Source organism: Balaenoptera ricei, chromosome 21 (genome assembly GCF_028023285.1).
Source record: "Balaenoptera ricei isolate mBalRic1 chromosome 21, mBalRic1.hap2, whole genome shotgun sequence".
NCBI classification, from domain to species: domain Eukaryota; kingdom Metazoa; phylum Chordata; class Mammalia; order Artiodactyla; family Balaenopteridae; genus Balaenoptera; species Balaenoptera ricei.
Window position 1 is genome coordinate 12,795,300 of NC_082659.1, and position 27,087 is coordinate 12,822,386.

A 27,087-nucleotide genomic window follows, 5' to 3' on the forward strand; every position below is an offset into this window, starting at 1 on the left:
ACATGAGATCATCGAGGTACATGAGATCATCGAGGTACATGCCACTTTTTTAGAGAAGAATGTTTTTATTCTTCTATCAGCCAGTCCATTACCAAGATGTGCTTGTAAGGGACGCTAATTCTGAGGAATAGAAATAGATATTACCCAAAAAAAGAATTAATTGGTCAAATATGTTTGGAAAATACTGGGTTAAAGGGTGTTAAACAGGTATTTTTACTTCAGGACTTAGCACAGCATTTAAATTTGCTAGTGTGTATTGTGAAGCTTCGCAAAAGGCTCTAATGATTATTTTTCAAAATTATTTTACCCGGGAGGGGGAAGGGTAATCTGGGACAAAGTAAGAGAGTGGCATGGACTTATATATACTACCAAATGTAAAATAGATAGCTAGTGGGAAGCAGCCGCATAGCACAGGGAGATCAGCTCAGTGCTTTGTGACCACCTAGAGGGGTGGGATAGCTTGATAATAATTGAGAGAGGAAATAATTTGAAGCATATAATAATAAAAATGATGTTGGCATTTCACTGAGTGTTTTGTGTGCATTATCTCATTTAATTATCATAACAACCTTGTGAGGACTATGAACTGAGACTTAGAGAGACCATATACCCTTCCCAAGGTCACATCACTGTGTCCAAGGTCTCCATGGCTAGTAAGTATGTATCCAGCCAGGAATAAAATCCAGATCTATTTGGCCTTACAGCCTGAGTTTTAACCCAACATGGTCTTTTTTAAAAGTTTCTCGCCAAGAGTGTGGGTTGTTTTTATAAAAGATGTAGTAAGCCCACTGTTTGTTTTTTGTTGGTTTTTTTTTAACATCTTTATTGGAGTATAATTGCTTACAATGGTGTGTTAGTTTCTGCTTTATAAGCCCACTGTTTTTTGTACAGCCCTGTACAGAGGAGATGGAGCAGGATGGTTGAGAGTCCAGGCTCCGGGGTCAGATTTGGTTCAGTTTCTGCCTTTGTCACCTGCTAGCTGTGTGACCACTTCATCTTAAAATGGCAGTGATACTGGTGTCTGTTTCCTTGAGTTACTATGAGCATTTCATAATATGTGTGCAGTGATTATAATGCTATGTCATATTACATCATTATTATTATTATTATTATTATCATCATTATCATTGTTTTAGTTGTCTTGAGTCAAGGTGAGGTAAAGGACTTAGACAAAAAGAAGACCCAGATTCTAGGCTTTGCACCACTAGCTTTGTGGCTTAAGGCCAATCACTTAATCTTCCTTAACTTCTGGTTCTTCTTCTGTAAAATGGTGACAATGCCTGCCCTGCCCACTGTTGCTAGATCCTGAGATAAATAATGTATGAGAAAGCACTTTGCAGTGTGAACTGTTACAAAACCATAGATAATTAGAACTATTAGTCTGCTCTCTACATAGATTCTTACAAATACTACCTAAGGGAAATACCCTAGCTTCTTAATTTTTAAATTGGAATTATTTATTGATCAGTAATTGATTGTGTTTTGTATGCCTGCTGTTTTTAAAACTTCATTTGTTGTTAAGATTTAGAAAAGCCATTGATCGTGCCCTTTACATTTCCTTGCAGGATGAAACTGTAACAATAGAAACCGTCTTTCCATTTGACGTTGCAGTTAAATTTGTTTCTACAAAGGTACGTTCCTGTGAAGCATACTGGAAATCATTTAGGTTGTAGAAATTAACAGAAAAAAGAAAATGGATTAACTTACTTCCTGACAGACCTTTGTCTCCATCCGTGACAGTTTGAGCACCTGGAAAGGGTTTATGCCGACATCCCCTTCCTGCTGATGACGGACCTGTTGAGTGCCTCCCCCTGGGCCCTCACCATCGTCTCCAGTGAGCTGCAGCTTGCTCCTTCCATGACGCCCGTGGACCAGCTGGAGTCCCAGGTGGACGGCGGTGAGAGCGTGGATCATCCCCCTTGACTAGCAGAGGACAGGAGTGTGTGTGCGTGTGTAGGCTGGTGGGGTAAGAGTTAGCTCTTTGCTAAGGAAGGGAATTTGAGAATTATACTCACAAGAAGCAGGTACATTTAGAATTAAGTTAGAATTAGCATCATTTACAATTTGCTTGAGTGTACCTTATTTAAAAAAAAATCAGATTCTTGATACTATAAGAAAGTGACTGAAAAATGTACTTGAAGATACAGTGTTTTTTCATATTTGGATTTTTTATAGATTGTTTTTTATAATTTTTAATTGATGTTTACTGTTGTTTATAATTTGAAATGGGAAAAGATGTTTACCAAAGAAACTTTGGAAAATACAGAAAAGCAGACGATAAGTTTTCTAAATTATCCAACTAAAAACAGTTTATAGAGGTGATATTACCTTTCTGGTTCAGGGTACTTTGGGCTTTTGTATATTTCTCAAGCTGTTAGAGGGAATAAAAATTAGTTTGAATGTTAACCCAAGCAAAATTTTGCTCAACTAGATTATAAGGGCAAATATTGTGAGGGGAAAAAATCATGATGTATTCTTAAGACCAAATATAAGTGAGTCATTTTATTTGCCCTGTTTATCTGTCTCCTTGAAAAAGTCATTTAACATCTCTGAGCCTTAGTTTGCAAGTCTCTATAAATAATGTATAATTGATAAGGTATTCTTTTTTGTTATATTACTTGGATATAAAGCTCTCTTTTTATAGATGAAATCACTACATGAGGATTATGAAGTCTCTTTCTTATAGTTGTCTTACAGACCACAGAGAGCGCCAGTGAATGCTTTTGCCTTCGTTGCCCATCTGTTGGAAATGTTGAAGGTGGAGTAGCAACCGGGCATTATATTATCTCCTGGAAGAGGTAAAATTGTATCAGCCCTACCTTTTCTTCATTATTTGTGTTATTCTAATACCTTTATTATGTGTCATTTATTTATTTATTTATTTGTTTTTAATAAATTTATTTATTTATATTTAGTTTTGGCTGTGTTGGGTCTTCGTTGCTGCACATGGGCTTTCTCTAGTTGCAGTGAGCGGGGGCTACTCTTCGTTGTGGCGCACGGGTTTCTCATTGCGGTGGCTTCTCTTGTTGCAGAGCATGGGCTCTAGGCACGCTGGCTTCAGTAGTTGCGGCACATGGGGTCAGTAGTTGTGACTCGCGGGCTCTAGAGCACAGGCTCAGTAGTTGTGGCGCACGGGCTTAGTTGCTCCGCAGCATGTGGGACCTTCCTGGATCAGGGCTCGAACCTGTGTCCCCTGCATTGGCAGGTGGATTCTTAACCACTGCACCACCAGGGAAGTCCTTGTCATTGTCATTTATAGTTGAGAGCTTCTGTCAGCCTGGAGAACAAACTAGAAGTCACATGCTGTCATTGACCTTTTGTCAAAAACACAAAGATTTAAAAGGATAAACTTTGGTTTTTGTTTGTTACAATTTGTGACCTATTACAGATGCAATTTTAGCCAAATTAATTCTGATGATAGAACCAACCACTAAAAACATTAGGAGAAACTGCCCTTATTTACAGTCAATAGGATTGTTCGCATAGAAAACCCAAGGGGATCAACAAATTATTGGAATTATAAAGAGTCTCAGCAAGGTTGCTGGATATAACATCAACATACAAAAATCAGTTGGATTTCTGTATATCAGTAATAAACCTCTAGGGAAAATATTTTTTAAATAGGTGTCATTTACATAAAAACAAAATGGTAAGATACATAGGAATACATCTAGTAGAAGATGTGCATTATCTTTATGGAGAAAATTATAAAAATTTAAATCATTAAAGGAAGACCTAAATAAATGGGAGAGATACAAAATAATCTCTGATAGGGTTTAGATAAGATTTAATATTGTAAATTGTTCTATAGATTCAATGCAGTGTCCTTCAGGATCTCAACAGCTTGTTTTGTTTTGTTTTTGTTTTTGTGGAACTTAACACTCTTGATTCTAAAATTTGTATGGAAAGGCAAAAAGGCAGTAATAGTCAAAATATTCCAGAAGAAGTACAACTAGGCAAGGGTACTTGCTCTTCCAGATGCTAAGACTTATTGTAAGTAGTCATCACTATGGTACTGGCTCGGGGTGATGTAAATAAACCAATGGAACAGAATAGAGAGTCTAGAAATAGTTCAACAGATCCACACATGGAAATTACATTTCACAGAGGTAGCATTATAGATCAGTAGGGGAAGGAGGAACTGCTTTATAATTGGTGGTAAACAGTTTGGTATTGACTTGGGAAAAAATGGGATATCTGCTGTACCACTGTATATAAAAATTCCAGGTTTATTAAAGTTTAATTGTAAAAAGCAAAACTTTATTACTTTTAGTAGAAAAATAAGAGAATCATTTTATGACTTAGGCATAGGAAAGAATTTCTTTAAATAAGACCCTAAAAGTACAAGCCACTAAAATGGATACATTTGATTTCTTAAAATTGTTTCTCAGTTCATTAGAAAACACCATGAAGAAAGTGAAAAGACAAAATACAAACTGGGGGAAGCTATTTGCAACATCTAAAGCTGACAAAGGATTCGAATTCAGATCATAAGAAAAACACAAGTCTCTTAACTGAGAGTTGAGAAAAATACTTGAGTAGGTAGTACAGTGAACAGAAGAAGCTGGATGGCCAGTAAACGTAGGGGGAGAGAAGGTCAGCCTTATAAGTTATCTGAGATTCAACTGTACTCCCACTACTTTGGAAAAATAAAAAGGTTAAACAGTGCAGAGTTTGTCAAGAGGAGGAGTATAAATTAGAACAGTTGCTCTGGAAATATATTTGGCAGTACCAGCTAAAGCTGATGGCTGTACCCTGCAGTCCTAGAAAAGATTCAAACATACATGAAGGGGACATGTCTGGGAATGTTCATAGCAGCACTATTTATGATAGTAAAAAGTTAGAAAATAAATGTCCGCCAACAGGAAATTGGATAAATTGTGGCACATTCATACAATGGAGTATTATATACCAGTGAAAATGAGGGAACCAGAGCTACACCTATCAGCCTATTAATACTAAATGAAACAAAGCAACTGCAGAATATGAACAAATTGCATATATATAGTATTAGAAAACATGTAAAACATTTGTTTCTTAGGGCTCTACATATAATTTGGAAGAGCATAAAGAAATACGTAGGAATGATAGAAGCCAAATTCAGGCGAGTAGTTACTTCTAGAGTGGAGGTTGGGGGGATGCAAGTGGGAAGGGGTACACGGGAAGATTCAGCTATGTTCTTATGTTCTCTTAGGCCAGGAGGTAGATGCATGATATTTCATGTGTTATTTTCTTGGCATGGCTCAACTATTTTGTAAGTCTTGAAACAGTAATTAAGATACTAAAAATGAGAAAGGAAAAATAGGTAATTTTATTTAAAAAAAACTAACTTGTCTTTCTTTCCCCCCCCTCTTGAATTTACCATATTGATGTTTAGTTTAATTCACATGTTTATAGGAATTAAAACAGCATTTTGAAGGCGCTGCTTAATTACTCTGCTGTGTTACTATAAAGACATGTATTTCTTAATGGTGAGAGGTTGGGTGTTTTTGCCTGTCAGTGGTTTGCACTATTGTAATAGTGTCAGCTGTTCCACCGCTACATACATGCTCTTCCCACGATTGTCCTCAGCAGTCAGATAGATGCCAGCTGCCCCTGTAGTTCCCGCCCTGACTGTACTACAGGGAAAAATATCTGACAGTCTCATAAGGTAACTCACTTTATCTCAGTAATGTTGGAATGCCACTGTGTCTACTGATAGTAAAATATTTTTAGTCTTCAGTTTCTCCTGTGCGCCCACAGTGCAGTTTCAGCAGGGCATGTCCAGTGGCCTGGTGCTCATCTGGAGATGGTCCTTGGTGTGAGAAGGTGTTTGTGGCATAATGTAAAGCACCGCACTGCTGCCGACATTGAGAACATTTTGCTACCAAAACACTATGTTAAATGGTGTGCTCGTGGTGCAGTTGACTTACATTCTGACGCAACTCCTTACTTCATCACTGGGACCAAACAGCAGCCTTGAGTTATAACATTTGTTAATCGGAAATCCTCAAAACAAAAATGGGATTGTAAAAGCTCTTCACAAAACTCCTTCCGTTAATAAACTTTTAGAAAAGGGATAATTTATATTTCCTTCGTAATTAGTTGGTGAATATACGTGTTCCCTGGTTTTGATTTATTAACTTCTCACGTGAAATGTGGATTTAAAAGGTACCCTTTTCTGCTGTAGGACTTCAGCCATGGACAACATCCCTGTCATCAGGACTGTCATCACTCTGCCACACGTGATTGTAGAAAATATCCCTCTCCATGTGAACGCAGGTAACGGCACTCACGTTTTATTTGATCCAAAAAATCCAATAAGAATATTTATTTTAGCTTCTAAGATTTTTTTAACTTTCTATTATGAAAAATGCCCACCATTTATAAAAGTAGATTGTGACCAGTCTTGTTTTATCTATACCTCTACACACTCCTATCCTCATTATTTTGAAGCAAATCCCAGATATTATATCATCTATAAAGATTTCAGTATGCATCTTTAACATTACTGGCTGTTTTTCTAAACATGATCGCAATACCATTATCATAACTTTAAAACTTAGCAATAATTTTGTAATATGATCAAATTCCAGTATTGAAATTTCCCTAGTTGACTCTGAATGTTCTGTAGTGTGTTTTAAGGTCTCTGCATTGCCGTTCATGGATGTCTAGACTTTTGAAACCTATAGGCAGGCAGACTCCCTCTCCCCCACGCCACCGCCACCGCCTCATCACCTCCTCTACCACCTCCACCTCCTCTCTCGCTTCCTTGATGTTCATTTGTTAACGAAACTCAGTGCCTACAGTCTGGATTTGCTGATTGCATTGTATCAGTTTTTTTAAGTGTTTCTCTGTCCCTATAAATTGGTAGTTAGATCTGTTGGCTTGATCAGATTCAGGTTAAAGTTTTTGGCAAGAATATATCACAGTTCCCATCAAGGGGCACATAATGTCTGTCATTCCATCTTGAGCCATTATTGATACTTAGGGAAATCTTTTGTAGATTTAAAAAATTATTCCTAAAATATAATTCAGCTCTTGGTAGCCAAGACCCCTATCTAAGTCAAATCAATTGTAGAAGGAGACTGATTCTTCTTAGTCTGTTTTATCATCACCCTGTGGCTTTTGTCCAATCAGAGAATTTTCTTATTTAGCAAGAGTGTGGTGCTATCATTAATTTAAATAATCCCATGTCTATAGAATGAGATTTATTTACAAAAAGAACCCATAAATGGTGAGCTTTTTTTTTTTTTTTTTTTTAAACCAAGAGTCGTGTGTCATCTTTCTCTGCAGATCTGCCACCGTTCGGGCGTGTCAGAGAGTCGTTAGCAGTCAGGTATCAGCTCCGGAATAAGACTGACTTAGTTCAGGACGTGGAGATCTGTGTGGAGCCCAGTGACGCCTTCATGTTCTCAGGTCTTAAACAGGTACAGGTCATGTCTCTTTGGGTTGTTTATGAAGACACCAAAGTGTGGCCAGGAAGTGGAAAGCTGTACATTTTGTGTTTACGAATGAATTGATAAGGCTGACTGTGGTCCCTGTTGTTTTGATAGTAGTGAATCTTCAGTCACTTTTGAAGGTTAATTACAACCTGCTATAGAACTGGGTTAAATGGGCAACCCTTTTTGCTTTGAGATCACACATATAGGTTCTTTCTCCGTATAAAACAAGAGTTCACAAATTCTTGGACTACAATAGAATTCCTGAAAATTTAAAAATATCCCTTTTATTACTAATGAGTTTGTGTGTGTGTGTGTCTCTTAATTTGAGGCCTTGAGGCATGACTACACAGATCAAAGCTTAATTCTCTTCTGAACTATCAGTACAGTTTTTAAGAGATTTTGATCTTGCATAGAATTTACTTATCTTTGTTTCGTGTAGGCACAATTTTGTATCTATACATAAAAATAAGTGATTCAGATGTTTTGATTCATCTATTCAAATCAGGGGTAGAAAAGTTCATCAGATTTTTGGGTGGGACATACACTCTCAGGCAAAACCATGTTGCAGTGAGAATACTGTCCTCCTCTTCAAAGTGGCAACAGAGGGGAGCTCCCTGATGGCCTAGTGGTTAGGATTCTGGGCTTTCTGCCAGGGCCCGGGCTCAATCCCTGGTCAGGGAACTGAGGTCCCGCAAGCTGTGTGGTGCGGCCAAAACAAAAACAAAACGAAACAAAGAGTGGCAACAGGGACCCACCTCAGTGGTCAGTAAGTGCTTTTTATTAACAAGGATGTAATTAGAGCACAAACGTGTCACAACACCTAGCAGCACCCACCCTGACTCACCAGCCACGCCACGGCTGGGCACGTGCTGAGTGCTGCGATTGCTGTTAAATGAAAGTAGAATTACGCATGAAGTACACTGTAGATCTGTACAGTAATTTAAATGTATAGTATATACCAAGTATAATATTAGCTGTAATATGGTGGTTACACACACACATGTATTATCTCTGACGCAACACGTACCTATATGTACTCATTTGCAAACGAGTAAGCTCTTCTTGATTGTTTTGATCTCTTTAACATATTGACTTAAAAATCATTAGATAATGTGAGATACCAAAAATCTTAACCTGTTGGTGTTCTTTCCTAAAGTACAAACATCTTTTCTTCCCCTGAAGTTACTTACCTTACCTCAAAGGTAGAGTCCCTAACACAAAACACAGGAAACAATGTGTTTGTCTCATGCTGACATAATGTTTACAAAGGTGCTTTTCTGCACGTTCTCCCGTAGCGCCCTGTGCCTGTAAAGCCTGCCTGGTCTAAGACACAGGAAATACTCATCCACCCTGTGGTCCCATTGTTAAGCAGCTACAGGTTGCCTTTTAGATGTTGGTAGAAACTGAGAAATCATGCACATGTTTTTATTATGTTTGTTACCTGCATGATCCTGACCTCATTAATTCAGCTGTATATTTTGGTATCTGTCTGGAAGAAGGGATAGGAGAGGGTGTGAATATTTCACCAGAAAGATTTAGGTGTCCTATCATTTGCTAGTAATCTACGGGTAACATCATGTAGATGTTGCAAGTGTATTTGATATCTATATTTGATCATCTTTCTCTGTAACTTTTGTGATTTAGATTCGATTACGTATCCTCCCTGGCACCGAACAGGAAATGTTATATAATTTCTACCCTCTGATGGCCGGGTACCAGCAGCTGCCATCTCTCAACATCAACTTGCTCAGGTTTCCCAACTTCACGAATCAACTGCTCAGGCGTTTTATACCCACCAGTATTTTTGTAAAGGTGAAGCTTAAACATTTTCTGCTTTTTAAATTCACTGTCTTGAAAACAAACAAAAGAAGATGTTTTTTCATGTAAACTTCACTAAGTATTTTGAGACTAACAGGATAGGGCTTTGACTGTTACTATATAAATTTGGAAATATTGCTATTCATTTCTATAAAGTTATTATTTTATAGATTTTTTTTAGATTTCTATTTTATAGATTTTTTTAGATCTAATATCAAAGATTTTTATTCCCTTGGGTAAAGATTTATCTTTATGGCATCCTTAAACATGGTTTTTCTTTGGTGTTTAGTAAAGTATATTTCTATTTTTGTTTTTCTTTTTTTTATTTCTTTATTTTAATTTTTTGTTTACTTTTTAAAAGTATGTTTTAAAATTGTAGTTAATTTGTAACTATTTTTTAATCAAAATGGATTAACTTTCTGAATACAATCCCTGAACTTTTCTGATTCTAACTGTGTAATACTACTGGATTTGGGTATTTTCTGAAAATGATCACCAGTCAGAAACTATACTCTGGTTTAATGTTTTGATTTTTTAACAGTGGTGCGATTTCCAGGTTCCTGCAGTAAAGGACTCTGTAGGATTGTCGTCACTTTGCCTCGGGTTAAGCCACTCTTGATGCCTAAATTAAGGCTGTGTCTCCAGATAGTTCTGGTTTCCCTTGGTAACCAGAGATACATGAACATATATGAATCCTGTGTGTTCTCTTTTTTATTGTTGTTGTTGTGGTGGGTTTTTTTAATAATTGATAGAGGATCACACTCTTTTTTTTTTTTTTTTTTTTTGGCTGCATTGGGTCTTTGCTGCTGTGCGTGGGCTTTCTCTAGTTGTGGCCAGCGGGGGCTACTCTTCATTGCAGTGTGCGGGCTTCTCATTGCGGTGGCTTCTCTTGTTGTGGAGCATGGGCTCTAGGCGTGTGGGCTTCAGTAGTTGTGGCTCGCAGGCTCTAGAGCGCAGGCTCAGTAGTTGTGGCACACGGGCTTAGTTGCTCTGCGCATGTGGGATCTTCCTGGACGAGGGCTCAAACCCGTGTCCCCTGCATTGGCAGGTGGGTTCTTAACCACAGTGCCACCAGGGAAGTCCCTTGTGTGTTCTCTTTTTATTTTAAGTTTATACCCCCTTTTTGGATGACAAGTTACAATTTCCTTTTTTGTATCTGTCAGGCTTTGGGGAAGCCTTGTTTATATAATCTGGGATTTGGTAAATTATAAGTTAGCCTGTGTTCATGTATCCGTCATAATCTTCCCACCTGTTACATTTCCAGACTTACACAGTTTTGTTTTGTTTTGTTTTGTTTGCATCTGCAAAAAAATCATTTTTATTAACCCTCTAAGCTTCTATTCTATACCATACTTTCATTTTTTTTATTTTTATTTTTTTAACATCTTTATTGGAGTATAATTGCTTTACAATGGTGTGTTAGTTTCTGCTTTACAACAAAGTGAATCAGCTATACATATACATATATCCCCATATCCCCTCCCTCTTGCGTCTCCCTCCCACCCTGCCTATCCCACCCCTCTAGGTGGTCACAAAGCACTGAGCTGAGCTCCCTGTGCTATGCGGCTGCTTCCCACTAGCTATCTATTTTACATTTGGTAGTGTATATATGTCCATGCCACTCTCTCACTTCATCCCAGCTTACCCTTCCCCCTCCCTGTGTCCTCAAGTCCATTCTCTACGTCTGCGTCTTTATTCTTGTCCTGCCCCTAGGTTCTTCAGAACCTTTTTTTTTAGATTCCATATATATGTGTTAGCATACGGTATTTGTTTTTCTCTTTCTGAATTACTTCACTCTGTATGACAGACTCTAGGTCCATCCACCTCACTACAAATAACTCAATTTCGTTTCTGTTTATGGCTGAGTAATATTCCATTGTATATATGTGCCACATCTTCTTTATCCATTCATCTGTCGATGGACACTTAGGTTGCTTCTATGTCCTGGCTATTGTAAACAGAGCTGCAATGAACATTGTGGTACATGACTCTTTTTGAATTATGGTTTTCTCTGGGTATATGCCCAGGAGTGGGATTGCTGGGTCGTATGGTAGTTCTATTTTTAGTTTTTTAAGGAACTTCCGTACTATTCTCCATAGTGGCTGTATCAATTTACATTCCCACCAAGAGTGCAAAAGGGTTCCCTTTTATACCATACTTTTAAATTATTGTTTTTTAAATCTCATAATTTGGGATCTCCTGTGTTTAAACAGTGGCCTTTTTGTTCTTTTAAGACTTTATTTTTTTTAGAGCAGTTTCAGGTTCACAGCAAAATTGAGAGGAAGGTACAGAGATTTCCCATATACCGCCCGCCTGCACACAACAGTGGCTTTCTTAACATTTCCACCTCGTCACACTCTAAAGCCATTTCCCTTGCTGTTCCTCACTGTCACGTCTGAGGTTACCCTGCAGGGGAAAAGTCATGACTGGGTTAGGGAGCAGCGGTGGGATGGGTGGTCTCTGATGTCCTTTTAGCTGTTTGACCCTCCGAAGTTTGTTCTTCCTAAACTCAGAAGTATGGCTTTCATCAGCGTGAAAGTATTTATCGATGTACAGACCTGATCCTATTCTAGCCGAACAAACAGAGCTTGTTTGAGATGTGAGAGTTGATCATGTTGAGGAACCAGCATTTTGTTCCCATCAATTAATCTCTGAAGCGCTCAGAACACCAAAACTAATCCCAGATAAGTGTAGTTCCGTCTTCTGATTTTTTTTCACAGTAAACCTCTTCAAGGTGGTGTTTAAGTCCATAAGGAAAGGTTCGAGAAAAATAAACATTCATAAGTTGTAACCTAATCAGCACACCCTTTTCTAACTGCCATGATCTTTTCTCTAAATTTAAGAACCATCTTCTAGTAACTTGACTGCTGCTAAAAACATTGACTGGATTATTCAGAGCCAGCTCCTTCATCATCTTGGAAAACTCAATAATTAAAATTGTTTTACCTGTCACTCTGAGGGCAGTGAATGAGGATTACCCTTTTTCCACTTCATGAACAATCACTGACTAAAATTTTACATCCCGTCATACCTTTATTAAACTTTAGACCTGTGCTATTCCAATATGGTAGCCACGAGCACGTGTGCCTATTGAGATTAAAATTAATTAAAACTTAATTTAAAGTTCAGTTACCAGTTGCACTAGCCACATCTCAAGCGCTCGGTAAGCATGCAACTAGCAGCACTGACGTGGAGCGTCTCCATCCTCACGGAGAGCTTTGCTGGACAGTGCCGCCCTAGAACAAGCTTGGATCCGTATTTTTCTTCCTTTGCAAAATAGATTTGTTTTCTTATCGCATGATAAGAACACGAATTTATTGTTCTCTGTCCCTGTTTGTAAAGCTGTGTTTGGTAAGGATTTGACCTGGTGGAGCCATTTATTCTGTTTCTAAAACTAAATGTCCTCCATGAGTCCTAAAAATTACATGAAGTATGAAAGACCAGCAACCTATTCTTTCGTTCATCCCATTCAGATGCCTAACTCACACACACATGCACACGGGCGTACGTACGGACATAAAGCTGCCCAGCAACAGATCAGAGCCGGAGCGCCCCCTTCACTGCTCCAGGGACCCCACAGGAATCAGCTGCTTGAAACACAGCAGTGGGCTTGTGGTGCTGAGGTTGTAATGCTAATCTAGTTCATGTCCCAAACGCCGTCTCTCATGCTTTTCCCACAAAGGTCTGCTAACGTACATCAGTAAAGTAGCCATTTGCAAGAATTTCATTCTTTTAGCTACTCGATGACTCTCTGGGGTGTTGCTGACCTGTCAGAAATTTTCCACCTAAAAACAGTCATGACACCTTTTAATCACTCTTAGCTTTTCTTCTTCTGATGTGATGTTTTGAATTGTTTCAATCAGTGAACTTCGAGAAAGGGAAATTTTGTTTTTATCTGCTGCTTCAATCCTTGTAATCTTCGTTGTTAATACCCTAGAGTTCACTGTGAATCACTTTTTCTCAAACAGGAGATTGGGAAACCTTGAATCCCAAAGAGCTTGCTGTTAGCTCAGGTTTGTGGCCTGCTTAAAGCTCGGGACACAGGCTGAGCAAGGGAGAGAGAGGATAAAGCTTTACCGCTCGAGCAGGAATGGTGGCCAGGTTCCCTTTCACGTGCGGCACCTTGATAGATTGGTGGTAGCTGCTGGAACACCAGGTTAAGAGGAAAGTAGTGACGAGATGGACTCCGCGGGCGGGTGTGATCGGCTGGTGGCGTCTGCCACTGGGCACGGAGGGAGTGGGCAGCGTGGAGCCCGCGCGGTCACCGTCCCCAGGCTCACGTGAAGAACGAGGGTGCGGGGAGAGGAGGAAAGCGACACATTTTGTTTGGATACTTGCACACGTCTCTTCTGTTTTCGTGAAACAGTTCCAAGAACTTCAAAATCTCTTCAATTAATAGCGCTACTGTTGTCATTATCATTCTGTAAACCCGTCTTGTTTTCCACTCGGCAGCCCCAGGGCCGACTCATGGACGACGCCTCCATCGCTGCCGCGTGATGTTCAGGACGGGCCTCGGCTGTTCTTACGGAGACGCTGGACAGAACTGTATAAGTTTTTCATGGTGAACTGTAGCTTGATCATGGTACAAGTTAATCTTTGCTGGTTTTTAATGGATGTTATACCAACTCTTCAGAGGAACTCATGCTTAAAATATTAGGAAAATCTATCCTCTCTTATAGTTTCACTAATAAATATTTGAAATCTGGCAGTGTGACGTGAAAGGATGTCAGTCCTTTGTTACTGTTGAAAGTCATTTTATGGATAGTAACGTCTTTTCAAAGTAAGGAATTTGAACATGCAGTGGCCGAGGAAAGTTAAGCATCTGAAATATGACTGGACAAGGGGAACACGCGCCAGCGTCTGCCCCAGGAAAGTTCTGAATCCCTGGGTGTCTCTTTCAGAGTTGGCTAAACCGGAGGTAAATCCATCCTCGTGAATCTAGTGTGTGCTCAGAATACATACACAGGAAGCGGAAAGCAGTCACGTGACTGATGCAGAAAACTTCCAGAAAGTTTTAAAGCAATTTAAGATGTCTAAAAAATATCTTTGCTTACCATCAAAACATGTCAACTAGGTTCAGCTTGCAGCCAAAACGTGGATCATTTATGAAGCAGGTTTGTATTTTTAAGTATGTTAACAAGATCCTTACCTGTCAGTATCTGAACTGCGAGATTCTGATTCTAAGCATAATTCCCTAAACTAAAAGTTTTTGAGAAAGGTGCAAGGTCTCAATAAGAGCTTTTAGTTATGTTGTGCAATTTTGAAAAGAACTATTTAAAACTTTTGGAAATTCATGTAAATGAAAATCATATTGTGAAAATCGTCTTTGTTAAAATATCTTAATTTAAAACTACCCCATTTCCCAGAGATTTTTATTATTTAAAAGTGTAGGAGTTTCAAAAAGGAAAAGAATAATGTAAATAAATATGTTGTCTTTCAGATATGCTTGTATGTATCTTTTATTTATTTTGCGCTTGTTTGATTTCAGCTTCATGGAACAGCTTTTACTCAGAACACAGTTGCAGAGGTATGGTGGAGTGTGTAGGACTGGAAATCGGTCCGTGTTCTAGAGCCAGCGCTGCCCATCTTCGGGGAGACTGGGGCGGTGGCGGGCCGGGAGGACGTGAATTCCCTGTTATCACAGCTTTACAGGTGGAGGCCACAGGAGTTTGTCGGATTGTCTAGGGCCAAGTCCCAGCTCCGGTGACTTTGTTCATGTCGCCCTTTGTTTGTCTCTGTTCTTACCTGTAAGATGTGGACGATGATAATACTATCTCATAGACTCGGTATGAGAATGATAAGAATTAAATACTCAAGAGGAACTGTAAACAAAAATTTCATGAAATAATACTTTCTATATGCTCTTATATTGTATATCCTACTCTGTTTTGTTAAAAATATTCCTGGTTTAACCTGCTGAATTGATTTCATGACTCACTAAGGGGATGTAACCTGATGTCTGAAAAATTCAAAGGTCCGTCTCATGCCGTGCTTATGTAATAAAGGTCTCACGTGTTAACACCGCCATCGTCAAACACGAAGTACTAAGTGCGTGTCAGAACAGGTGGATCATTGGCATCCACTTTAAAATTGTTAGCCTTGATGTCAGTGTGATTTGTGTGAGTGTAAATACACTGCATAAACAGGTCTGTGCTTTCCCTCAATAGCGTAATCCTTTCTCAACCAGGAATTCTCCCATGTCGTTCATTTTACTGTGAATGTATTCTATTCACTTATTTTTAAATTGCAAGTCTTAATTCAGAAATACATGAAATCATGATCTTCCTGGGTCCCAAAAACAAAACTGTCACAGTATTGCAGGAGCTGTTGACTCACTGAGGTTACAAGTGTCCAGCAGGACCTCAGAGTCTTTCCCTTCCTGCCTCTGTGCACCGGCCACAATCATCTGTCCCTCATGAGAGGACCCTGTCTTCTGTCTTAGTACCATGTTGCCATTTGATGCTCAGTATTACTCCTTACCAGTATTATGCACCACTCAGGGGTATAAATTTTTAAATAAAGCATTTAAGATTTGGAATTTGGGGGAGCTATGTATTAAAATTCGACTCCTGATTCTTTTTTTTTTTTCTTTTTTAATTAATTTATTTATTTTTGGCTGTGTTGGGTCTTTGTTGCTGCTTGCGGGCTTTCTCTAGTTGCGGCGAGCGGGGGCTACTCTTCATTGTGGTGTGCAGGCTTCTCATTGCAGTGGCTTCTCTTGTTGCAGAGCACGAGCTCTAGGCATGCGGGCTTCAGTAGTTGTGGCACACGGGCTCAGTAGTTGTGGCTCACGAGCTCTAGAGTGCAGGCTCAGTAGTTGTGGCGCACGGGCTTAGTTGCTCCGCGGCATGTGGAATCTTCCCGGACCAGGGCCGGAACCCGTGTCCCCTGCATTGGCAGGCGGACTCTCAACCACTGTGCCACCAGGGAAGCCCTGACTCCTGATTCTTGAAGGTAAGAGCTGGTGGATAATCAGTGTTGCGTGTTACCAAGAGGATGAGGATGGTATTGTCTTTGGCATAAAAATAATTTCCAATTTGCTTAATTTTATATATCTATGATCCTAAAAGTGCAACTTCAACTCAGTTTTCCTCAGAAAGTCTTAGATTCTTTATCCTTGAATTCTTTTTACTAAGAGGCTTTCCAGAGCATGGCTCTTACATTGAATTTTTAAAAATGTCTTCACATTACTTGAAAAAAAAAGATTCTTTACGTTCATTTTCATTCAGTCATTTCTTTCATGGCCCATTAATAACTCCACCCAGAACATTAAAAGCCTCTCTCTTGATACTGTTCTTAACAATAGGTGTTAAGAAATCTGAGCTGTAGGGCTTCCCTGGTGGCACAGTGGTTAAGAATCTACCTGGCAGTCGGAACCTTTGGTGTGGGACCAAGCTTTGCTCCTTTCCAGTTGCCAGGGCCGTGGGAGGGACGTCATGGCCCATTACCCCTGCTCTCTCCTTTGTGCCGGCACAAACGCCATGCCACAGTCTTGGCACCGGGGCTGCAAGGGATTGGGTTTGGTGCCCTAATGGGGCCCATGGCTTCAGGACAGGAGTCCCCACCCTCAGAAGAGGGAGTGAGACAGGTGGGCTATAAAATGTCAGCAGAGGCAGTAACACGCGGTGGTTAACGCTGATCGTCCAGACCCCAGACTTTCTGGTTTTTCATCTTGCCTCTTACTCGCTCCGTGAACGCGGACTGTTTATTTAACCTTCCCCCTGTAAAGCAAGGATGCAGATATCCACAGCACTGTGTTAGTTATCTATTGCTGAAGAGCGATGCTACTACACGCACAGTGGCTTGAAACAACACATATTTATTGTCTGCAGTTTCCCTGGGTCAGGAATCCAGGCACAGCTCAGCCAGGTCCTCAGCAAGACTGAAGTCAAAGGGTCTGGCTGGGCTGAGGTCTCATCTGAGACTTGACTGGGGGAGGATCCACTCCCAAGCTCACCGAAGGTGTTAGCAAAATGTGTGACCTTGTGGTCGTAGGACCAAGGGACTCATTTTCTTGTTGGCTGGTGACCAAAGGCCACTTGCTTTCTCAAAACCAGCCAGGGGGAGAGAGGCTCCAGCAAGCCAGGCACTATAATCACACACATGTTATCATGTTCCCTCTGCTGTATTCTAGTGAGTAAAAGCAAGTCCCAGGTCCCACCCACCACTCATTCAAAGGTATGGGTGGGGTGATTACACAAAGGTATGAACACAGAAGATGGGGATCCTGGGGTCACCTTTAGGGTCTGTCCACCACAGTGCCTCATAGGGTTATCGTGAGGAGGCAGTGAGTCAATACACATCAGGCTCTTAGAAGAGGACCCTTTCTCAGGAAGCACAGTGAGTTGGTTGTGGTGGAGGTGGTGTTGTTACCATCATCAGAAGAAGATGCCTCTGACTTGTACTTGCTCTTGGAAAGTCTGAACAGTCTTCAGGGAATCTGGGACGCCAGGATTCAGTTTAAACAAACACCTGCAATAGTTAATAAATGAAATAATTCCAATAACCACTCTCGTTTAATTTCATTTTCTTAGTTGGAGATTGCATGGCGAGTGGGAAATATGCAAGGTTTGGAGTTTGAAAAGCAGTGAATTCATAGGCAGCTTTCTCTGGACTACACAAATGTTGGCTGTCATCTTCACTTCTTAAACTGGATTTTACAAATTATTGGTTTTTTTTGTAATTACAAGGTTTAAATATTAAAAAAGTATGTAAGGTAGTATAATTGCCACTGTTTTATTTATTTTTTTATAGAGGAGGTATAATTGACATACAACATTATATTAGTTTTCAGTTATACAACATAATGATACAATATTTGTATGTATTGCAAAATGATCACCACAATAAATCTAGTTAACATCCATCACTAAAAAGAAAAAGAAAAAAAGAATCCGCCTGCCAACGCAGGGTACACGGGTTCGAGCCCTGGTCTGGGAAGATCCCACATGCCACGGAGGAACTTACCCTTGCGCCACAACTACTGAGCCTGCGCTCTAGAGCTCACGAGCCACAACTACTGAAGCCCACGCGCCTAGAGCCCATGCTCCGCAACAAGAGAAGCCACCGCAATGAGAAGCCCGCGCACCACAACGAAGAGTAGCACCTGCTCGCCACAACTAGAGAAAGCTTACGCGCAGAAACAAAGACCCAACGCAGACAAAAAAAAAAAAATTCTGAGCTGTGATTTCCACATTGGCATTGCAGTGAAAGAGGGGGGTGCTTTCAAGGACAAAACAAGTGGAAAAGTTAAGCTTACTCTTGTAATGGGGAGGGTCTATGTAGTCCCAGCACACACCTTTCCTCTTGACCTAAAACCCCAGAAAAGGCACTAAAAGTGTCCCAACTCCTACTGTAAAAAAATACTTGAGATGGGTTGTGTTATTTAATGGTTGAGTGAATAAATAGTAATGACTATAATTGTCAAGAAGCAGTTAGGTGCAGCATTAGTGATTAGAGATTGTTGAATGAATACATGATACCAAATAGAAATGTGCACTTTCTCTTGCTTGTGGATTTGTTCTGAAACATTTCTACCAAGGGCTCCTCAAGCCATCCTGTGGTGAGCCCCATCACCATCTTCCTTTTCTTTTAGCCAACGATGCCATTCTCAGACACAGCTACTAAAGAACTGCATACAATTCACCAAATGAGTATGAAATCCCATGTTTTCATGCTTGAGAAAAGAAATTTGTAGTTTAAGTATATTCAGGTTCTCTTCAACGGTCAAATTTATGAGAAACTTTCCCTTCCACTCAATTTACTTGTGCCCGAGAACAAAAGAGAAAGTGATCACCGGGCCTTTTGTGTCTGCTTTCTGAAGCGTGTTTTACCAGAGGAGGACATGTAACCAAAGTCAACCCTGCCAGGCACACCTGCATTTCAGGTGACATATACCATGCAAGTGACAGGTCGAGCCATGTTTTAAATTCTATTTTCTCCCCAGTCGTTGAGAGAATGCAAAACTCACAGCCATCTTGAAGTAGTTTTTCATTTATAGAATACACCTTTACCCAGAATGTATCAGCCTGCCTGGCATATGAGAACTGGCAAATAATATCTTTATTAGGTTGATCAGGATTTCTAAACCATGTATATTTCGCAAATGATAATTACTGATATTATTGAGGGCTACAGTGTGCCGGGCAACTTTGTTCTTACTAAAAGCCCACCATGGTGTAGGTACTGTTATTATCCCCATTTTAAAGATGTGGAAACTGAGGCACAGAGAAGTTAAGTAACTTGCCCAATGTTCTGGTTATCACTGCAAAACAAATCATCCCAGTACTTGATGGCTTAACACAACAATTATTTTTTATGGTTTCAGTGGGTCAGGAATTCAGGAAGGGCTTGGCCGGGTAGTTCTGGTTTGCCGTCACTCAGGCAGTTGCTCATCTGACAGTAGCTGGAGTTAGGATAGTGGGGATTGTGAGAACGAGGGAGCTGAAGCAGCATGGGGCTAGCCAGGCATCTCTCCATTTAGTCTCAGGACCTTCCCATGTGGTCTTTGGGCTTCCTCACAGCATGGCGGTCTCAGGGTAGTTGGATGCTTACATGGCAGCACAGAGCTCCAGTGTGGGTGGTCTAGCCGGCAAGGTGGAAGATGCATTGCCTTCTATGACCTGGCCTTGTATATCACATAACATCACTTCAACTATGGTCACAGGCCCATTCACATTTAAGAGGAGGGAATATAAACCCTACCTCCTGACGGGGAAATGGCCACATCCTAGAAGAACAGGGGGGGACAGGAGAGATCATTGCAGCCATCTTTGGAAAATACAGTCTGTCCTACCCAATGACATGGCAACTGGTGGAAGAGCTGGGATTCAATTCAAGGCACTCTGCCTGCAGAGCCCACGTGCTTAACCACTATGCTACACAGCCACCACTCTAATGCTGCCAGTGTTTGCTCCTAAATAAATGAGTTTGGGCTAAATATGGATTTGATGACTGAGGCATTATGCATTCTGTGAATTAAGACCTGTTCTTGGGACTTCCCTGGTGGTCCAGTGGTTAAGACTTCATGTTTCCAGTGCAGGGGGACGTGGGTTTGATCCCTGGTCAGGGAACTAAGATCCCACAAGCTGCGCGGCGCAGCCAAAAAAAAAAAGAGGAAAAAAAGACCTTAAGTCTATGGCAATAAAGCTGTTGACCTTAATTACACGTTGAATTCCAAGTGTTTATCGAGTGCCTGCCATGGGCCAGTTTCTGTGCTGGTTGCTAAAGCATAAAGGAATCCTCTTCCTGAAGATCAGTGGTCCAGCAGGAGACACTGACATGCAAACACATTCCACTGCCATGCGCTTGCTGCAATAGAAGTGGGTACAAGACTGGTGAACTGATGGGATGTGTGGGAATTGCTTTAAAATGCTCCAGAAGACAAAAAACCAGGTTGAGGAGAAGTGGATGAAACCAGATTTTTTAAATGTTAATAGTTGTTAAAAGTGGGTAAAGGGTGCCTGGGGGCTCTACTTTTGGATATGTCTGTAACTTTCCATGATAAAAATAAATAAAAGATACAAGGTAGAAAGGAACCCCAGTGGAGGTGATTTATAGGGATCGAGTGATGAAGCAGCAGACAGGCATGGCTTCCTCCAGAAGTGACCCTGGAGTTGTTTTCATGATCCTCATGAAATTACTCTGTGTTTTTCTTGTATGGGAATGTGTTTCCATCATCCTTGAACAGATCCTGTTATGCGAGCTGGGTTTTGAGGGCACATGAAAGTTTGTAAAGTAAACATATCAGGGAAGAGCTTTGCAGGTGATGAAGGGGTGCTGGCTGGCGTCCACACCAGACGGCCCCCAGGCTCACCAAGCGTTCATAGTGTAGACAGACCTGTCCAGCGCTGAGTAAAGCTGGCTTTGCTTTTCCTACCCGATAGGTTCCTATTCAGTGATAAGAGAATTAGGGGAGGCCTGAAACTCACTTACAACTGAAACAATGCTTGCTGCTGTCAGCACCGCTGCTTCTGGAGGACAGGGCTTTTTCTGTTGGAATTCGAGGATTTTTGAACGAAGCGTGTCTTCTTGTTAGTTGTATAATGCTCATTAGAGTATTGAAGAATTGTAGCTTGAGAAATCTTTGACCCTGGGTGATAATCAAAAACCACTGTCTCAGCAAAGGACTGAATCCCAAATGCCAAATTTAACAGGAAACAATAAGAAGCCCTATGTTCAAGATGTGTTTAAATATTGAATCGTTTAAACACAGGGTGGGAGGAGCTCTGTGATAGTTCATGCGTTTATCAGAGGTGTTAGTGCTTACCAGTTGCTCAGACTACATTTGCAATATTTTCTCTACTTCTAATCACTACCCTTTATTTTATTTCATTTTTATAGTGAAAATTTTCAAACATACACACAAGTAGAGACAATAACACACTTCCATGCTTGTACTCAGCTCTATAGCCATTCATACTTTGCCATCTACCATCTACATGATATTGCACCCACATCTATTCCCCTCTTACGTAATTTCACCCATAAATAAAAGGACTTTTAAAAACATAACCACAATACCTTATTACATCTCATAATTACCAGTAATTCCTTAAAGGTTGCCTGATACACAATATAAGTTCAATTTTCCCTGATTGACGAAGCAGTCTTTTTACAGTTGGTTTGTTTGAATTAGCATCCAAACAAGGTCCATCATTATATTTAATTATGTCTCAAGTCTTTTTTGAGTTTCATTTAATGTAGAACAGTCCCTTCCTCCTTTCTATCCCTTATCATTGACCAGTTGAAGACATGCAGTCAACGTCTTGTAAAATATTCCACATCCTGGTGTTGGCTGACTGCTTCCCCAGGGTGTCATTTGGCTTGTTTCTCTGTCCCTTGGCTTTCCTGTGGATGGGGAGTTACACTTCAAAGCTTGTCTGAGTCCCTTTCTGCCTGCCTCCGCCCTGCTTTTTTCCTGTAATAATATCTCATAGATGACATGCTACACATCCTATTGCCACACAGGTCTGATTGCCTCACTTTTAGTCATGCGAAGATGGATCAATGAGTTTAGAGAATGACAGCCTAATCCCTTTATTATAAGGTTCAGCTGAACATCCATCACTGGCAATTGTCTGAATCAGTTACTTAATTAGAAGTTGCAAAATGTAATTTTAATATACTGTCCTGCATTTATTGGCTAGAATTATACTATATAGAAGCTTTTTTCCCCCTCATCTACTAGGTCTATTTAATTACCCTAAAATATAGTTCCTATAGGAAAGAGAGAATTTTTAATAACTTGATTCTTTCTCTTTATAATTTTCAGGATAATGAGTGGTAACTTCACTAACTCTCGTGTTATTCAAGAGCTTTGGTTTTCGTTTTGGTTTGTTGGTCCTCTCCTTTTCTCCCCTCTTCTTATGAAATAATCACGTAAATGAAAGGCTGGAGAACAGGGAGGTTGGTGTGATGGCCTTCTGACATCTTGGTGGCAGCTGTCACCTTCTCTAAAGGACACCCAGCACCCTCCATCTGGCTTCTTCCACACAGAGGGATCCTATGCCTGTACTCACCTGCTTAGAGCTTCTGCTTTGAAAAGTAAAGTTGACAAGGAATCTTCAGCTGTAAGGATAAGACCAACAAGAAAACTTCTACAAACTGGTGTCAGACATCCACTCCTGCAGACCTCTGCCAACCACACACTTCAAATCAATATTATAGATGTTCCAAGTGATTCGCTTGGGGAATTAGTGCAAGAGCCTGACATGAAGGAGTGATTAAATGATGTTTAATAAATGGATTTTATACGAATTCTTTGAAAACCGGTAATCACTGCATGATGGATCTTTCAACACAGACATAGATACTGTTAAAAAAATTATTCAGGACACCTGTTAAAGAGTTAGCCAGACTTATTCAAGAGGGGCCATTGCAATGCGGTTTTGCAGGGGAGAGAGATTGATTCAACTCCAACTCCGACAGGGACAAATGTGGATTTGTAGGCAAGGAGCAGGCGGGGGTCAGCGGATGGGAAATTACTGAGATGGGAATGGGATGGGAAAACCTAAGGGGTAAGGGGGCTCTTGCTAGACCAACTCAACAGAATTCTGGCTGAAGGCAGCCCAGGGTGGTCGGGTACCAAGGTGGGGATTTCCATGAAACTGATTTAGCAGGATTCTTGCCCAAACAGGATTCTCCAAGGACTGGGAGAGAAGCCCAATTAGGGCCTGGTCGAGCAGAGGTGCTCAGAGGAGCCTGATTAAAGTCTGGTCAAAGGAGAGAGCATGTGTCCATACCCACCTACAACCATTAACCGCAATGTTTTATTCTGCAGGTTAATCATTCCTCCTCCTCTATCAGGTAGTAGAATGTTCACTGTTCTCAAAGTCAAGTGTGTCTGAGCGCGCTGGGCAAGCTGAACCTTTCAAGCGTTGCTTCCCCCTCCCTCACAGAAAACGAAAACCAGGGCTGCTCCTTCCGAGGCTCGAGGCTCGGTGCATGAATAACTCCGGCTCACTACCCAGGACGACGTCGGATGACTGACTCTGGGTTCTGCGAAGCAGAAAGAAATTTCCAAAGTGGTTAGACAGGCTGGGTGACTTCAGGACAAGGAGCCTTTATGTTTTAAAATCGGAACCCAGCCGTGACGAGCGAGCAAGCGAAAAGATTTTCTTGCACCTGCTGGAATGACCTGCAGAAACCCTGGCTGGGCGGGTGAGCACGGGCTCTGCACGCACGCTCCCTGCCACGCACGCATCCCCGCATCCCCGCATCCCCGCATCCCCGCATCCCAGCATCCCCGCATCCCCGCATCCCCGCATCCCCGCATCCCCATATCCCCGCCGGGCTCACGCTGCATTCATGCGGGGACCCGGCTCCCGTCTGGAGCTGCAGCGGGCTGAGCCTGAAGGAGTTCACAGGCCCCCAGCGCCTCTGAGATGGACGTTCACCCCGCTGCGATCACCCCTGGCTTAAACGTGGTGCAGCCACTTCCAGAAAGCGGGCAGGTTGCCACGCTCAGAGAGGCCTGCACAGCGAGTTTCTAAAGCTAATGCAAAACGCCTCCTAAGGATTTTGCAAAGCCCACCTAGGAGGTGAAGCGGTATCAGTTTTACCTTTTCTTTGCAGGAGGAATGATAGTCCAGAAAGACAGAGGATGTGTCTAGCTCAGAACCTCCAGGCCACTTGCAGGTGTCTGGGGTCTGAGGGGGCCGTTCCACCCGGGGTCCTAACACCCTGGCATCCCCAAGCCCCCCTCACCCCAACCCGCCTCGGATGCCGAAGAGAAGAGTGGAGAATCTCTGTGTCCAGAAGAAGGTGGATGGTATCTGAAGGGGAGGCCAGGGGATGAGAGCATCGGACTCAGGTGCCTCTGGAATGTCCTCGCCCGGAAGGGAGAGTGGCCCGCCCTGCAGATGCCGGCGCTGCCAGACCCAGGTCCCTCCTTCATTCTTTCTTTTCTGTTTGGTTTGGCAGAGCTCAGAGCTCTCAAGTGGGGCCCGAACCCCAACAGACAAATCTTTCTTTGTAAGAAGGGCCCTCCTCCCTGGTGAAATCACCTTTCAAAATGGTCGCTCTATACTGTTGCAGAAAAAAGCAAGTTACAAAACAGTGTGTGTGATACGATCTTGCTTTGTAAGACAAAACAAAACAAACACTGCAAAAACACGAATACATACTCAAAGAAAAAAGACCAGAAGTATATGCACCAAATTCTATTTTTGGATTATTGGATTATAGATGATTTTAATTTTCTTCATTTTACTTATCTGTTCTAAAGTGTTTTCAACAGTAAATGGGTTTTTTTTTCTGACAAGAAAAAATGACAAATGTTATTAAAAAAAAAAAAAAAAAAGAGAACACAGTATCACAGCACCAGTGGGAAGAGAGTCCATGGATGGGCACACCTGGTGATACAATACCAATATACCCACTGGAAGCACCCGTGTGGATTCCTGGAGAGATTCTGAAGATAAAGATGTGCTCCTGTTTTGCGGCCACTCAAGGAAGAAGCAGATGAGCCCCCACTGTAGTTATGGCCAGGATGCTTTTCTCTTACCCAGAAGGTTCCTCAGGATGTTGGTGACTCTGATCTGTTGCTTGACGACATGTTCATTGAGCTGGTTCTCTTCCAATTGCCAGTCCTCTGGGGCTGGGGGAATTCTCTGTCGTGTCTCAGCTTTTGGATTGTAGGAAGCAGATCTCTATTTAGATCTCTGACTAGGGGATGATGTCAAAGGGACCCGAAGAGCTTCAAAGTCTTCACTAAACAAGACCTAATGGCTTCCTTCTTGCCACAGAATCCTGAATGGGCCTTCCAGTGGAACCACGAGATTGTAAGTGCTCCAAAGACATGTTTTCTTCGCTGATCTGTCTCTAGCTCCTAGAACCATTCCTGACACATTAGAAGGGACTGGTAAATATTTATGGCATATATTGATAAACTACAGACTTACGCTTTGGAAATCTCCCAGTTTTTGAGATTTCTCTTTCCTGTTCTTTCTTACTTCTTGCCCTCTCTCCCTCTTCTTCTTCTTCTTTTTTGTTTTTTCTTTCTCACTTTTACATCTAAACAGGAGAACGCCTTCCTCACCCACCCCATGCCCATTGGTCATTTGCCCACTATGAATCCAGTCATTCACTAAAAAAATGGGCCCCATCTGAATGACAATGAAACCCACAGGCCACAGCCATGCGTGATCCCTAGAAGCTTCCAAGTCCCATCCCAACAAAGTCTTGAGGCATGGAAGAGCCGAAACCAAAACCCAGATGAGTCCAACTGTGCCCATTATTCTCATTTCCAGCTCCCTGTAAATGTGAGAGTGACTGGGACATCGGTAACCCACACTAAGGATGCCAACGATCCTTGTCAAAAAGGCCAAGGGACCAATGTAATTTGTGTAATTCAGACACCAGAGGCACCGGCCTCTGTTTCCCTTTGCAAAATCCTCTTGTCTTTCCGCAAGCTCTGTTTCTGTGTCCCGTGCCCCAGTGAAAGCTCTAGACAGTAGAAAATGCTATCTTTGGGGAAGGGGGGACTCTTCTAGAAAGGTAAAATATGATGCAGATTGTAATGCTATTTTGTTTTTTGGATGTTTCTTCCAAAACTCTGTATGGCATTTTCATCATCACAAAATTAAGAACGGAGTCACCAGCCCAAGGCCTCAGTAAAGCAGGACAGTCCTAGGAGGAGCTGGACAGAAGCCCTTGCAGACGTCACTCTCCCTCCCGCTTCCTGTTTTTCTTTTTCTTGTGTCTTCGGGACCCCAATTTGTAAGAAAATTGTATTTCCTGAATTTGGAGTCCCGGTCGCCTCCCTATGGATATAAGGAAGGGGAAGAGGCGTGGTCGGACTGCCATGTTGCCCAGATCCATCCACATTGAACTTTGTGACTGGTGGTCCCTAGAGCCGTGTGCTGCGAATGCCCTAGAAAGAGAGATGCTGGGACCAGTGAATCTGAGCATTATCCTGAGACATCCAGCTGGGCAGTGTCATTTCCGTATCTCAGTGAAAGTTCCCTGCAAGATTTTGCTATCTTATTTTCTCTGCAGTAAAAAAGAGGGTGATTTAAAATTTTTTCTCATCAAAATCAAGGCGTCAGGATGTGAGTCACAGATACATAGAACCTAGAACTTTTCCCTCTCTGATGTTTCCCCCTTGAAGGCCCAAAGAGGCACCGTTGTGGACAGCACATATTGACAGCCTGTTCTGGGTGCCCTGCGTGAGGCACCGGCCTGTGTTCTCTGACCCCTAACCAGCCTGCCTTCCCAGACAGGAAGCTCCATCTTTTCTGGAGGCAGCTTGTCTAGCTCTGCCACCATCTCGTGTTGACAGCAATGGCAAGTGGGCGTCTACCTGCTCACTGGGCCAGGGCGCCATGGTGGTGCTCTGGGGGGT

General features: G+C 41.7%; 1 protein-coding gene and 1 long non-coding RNA gene across 2 annotated transcripts in view; one reads left to right on the forward strand and one right to left on the reverse strand.

The window, feature by feature from the left end:
• The window catches only part of TRAPPC11 (trafficking protein particle complex subunit 11), a 41,282-nt gene extending 25,502 nt beyond the window's left edge, over window positions 1-15,780 (forward strand). Inside the window, exons 24-31 of the mRNA XM_059909349.1 lie at window positions 1,566-1,631; window positions 1,741-1,897; window positions 2,687-2,798; window positions 6,170-6,261; window positions 7,276-7,409; window positions 9,069-9,236; window positions 13,695-14,356; window positions 14,731-15,780. Coding sequence (XP_059765332.1) covers window positions 1,566-1,631; window positions 1,741-1,897; window positions 2,687-2,798; window positions 6,170-6,261; window positions 7,276-7,409; window positions 9,069-9,236; window positions 13,695-13,739 — 774 coding nt within the window. The 3' untranslated portion in view covers window positions 13,740-14,356; window positions 14,731-15,780. The remainder of the gene's footprint in view (window positions 1-1,565; window positions 1,632-1,740; window positions 1,898-2,686; window positions 2,799-6,169; window positions 6,262-7,275; window positions 7,410-9,068; window positions 9,237-13,694; window positions 14,357-14,730) is intronic.
• A 1,288-nt stretch (window positions 15,781-17,068) lies between these two features.
• Window positions 17,069-24,725, reverse strand: LOC132356513 (uncharacterized). The gene is made up of 5 exons (XR_009499898.1): window positions 24,305-24,725; window positions 23,490-23,741; window positions 21,177-21,333; window positions 19,797-19,971; window positions 17,069-17,714 (listed from the first exon to the last, which is right to left on the reverse strand). It is a non-coding gene; the product is annotated as an uncharacterized LOC132356513 (long non-coding RNA).
• Between the last annotated feature and the right edge of the window lie 2,362 nt (window positions 24,726-27,087).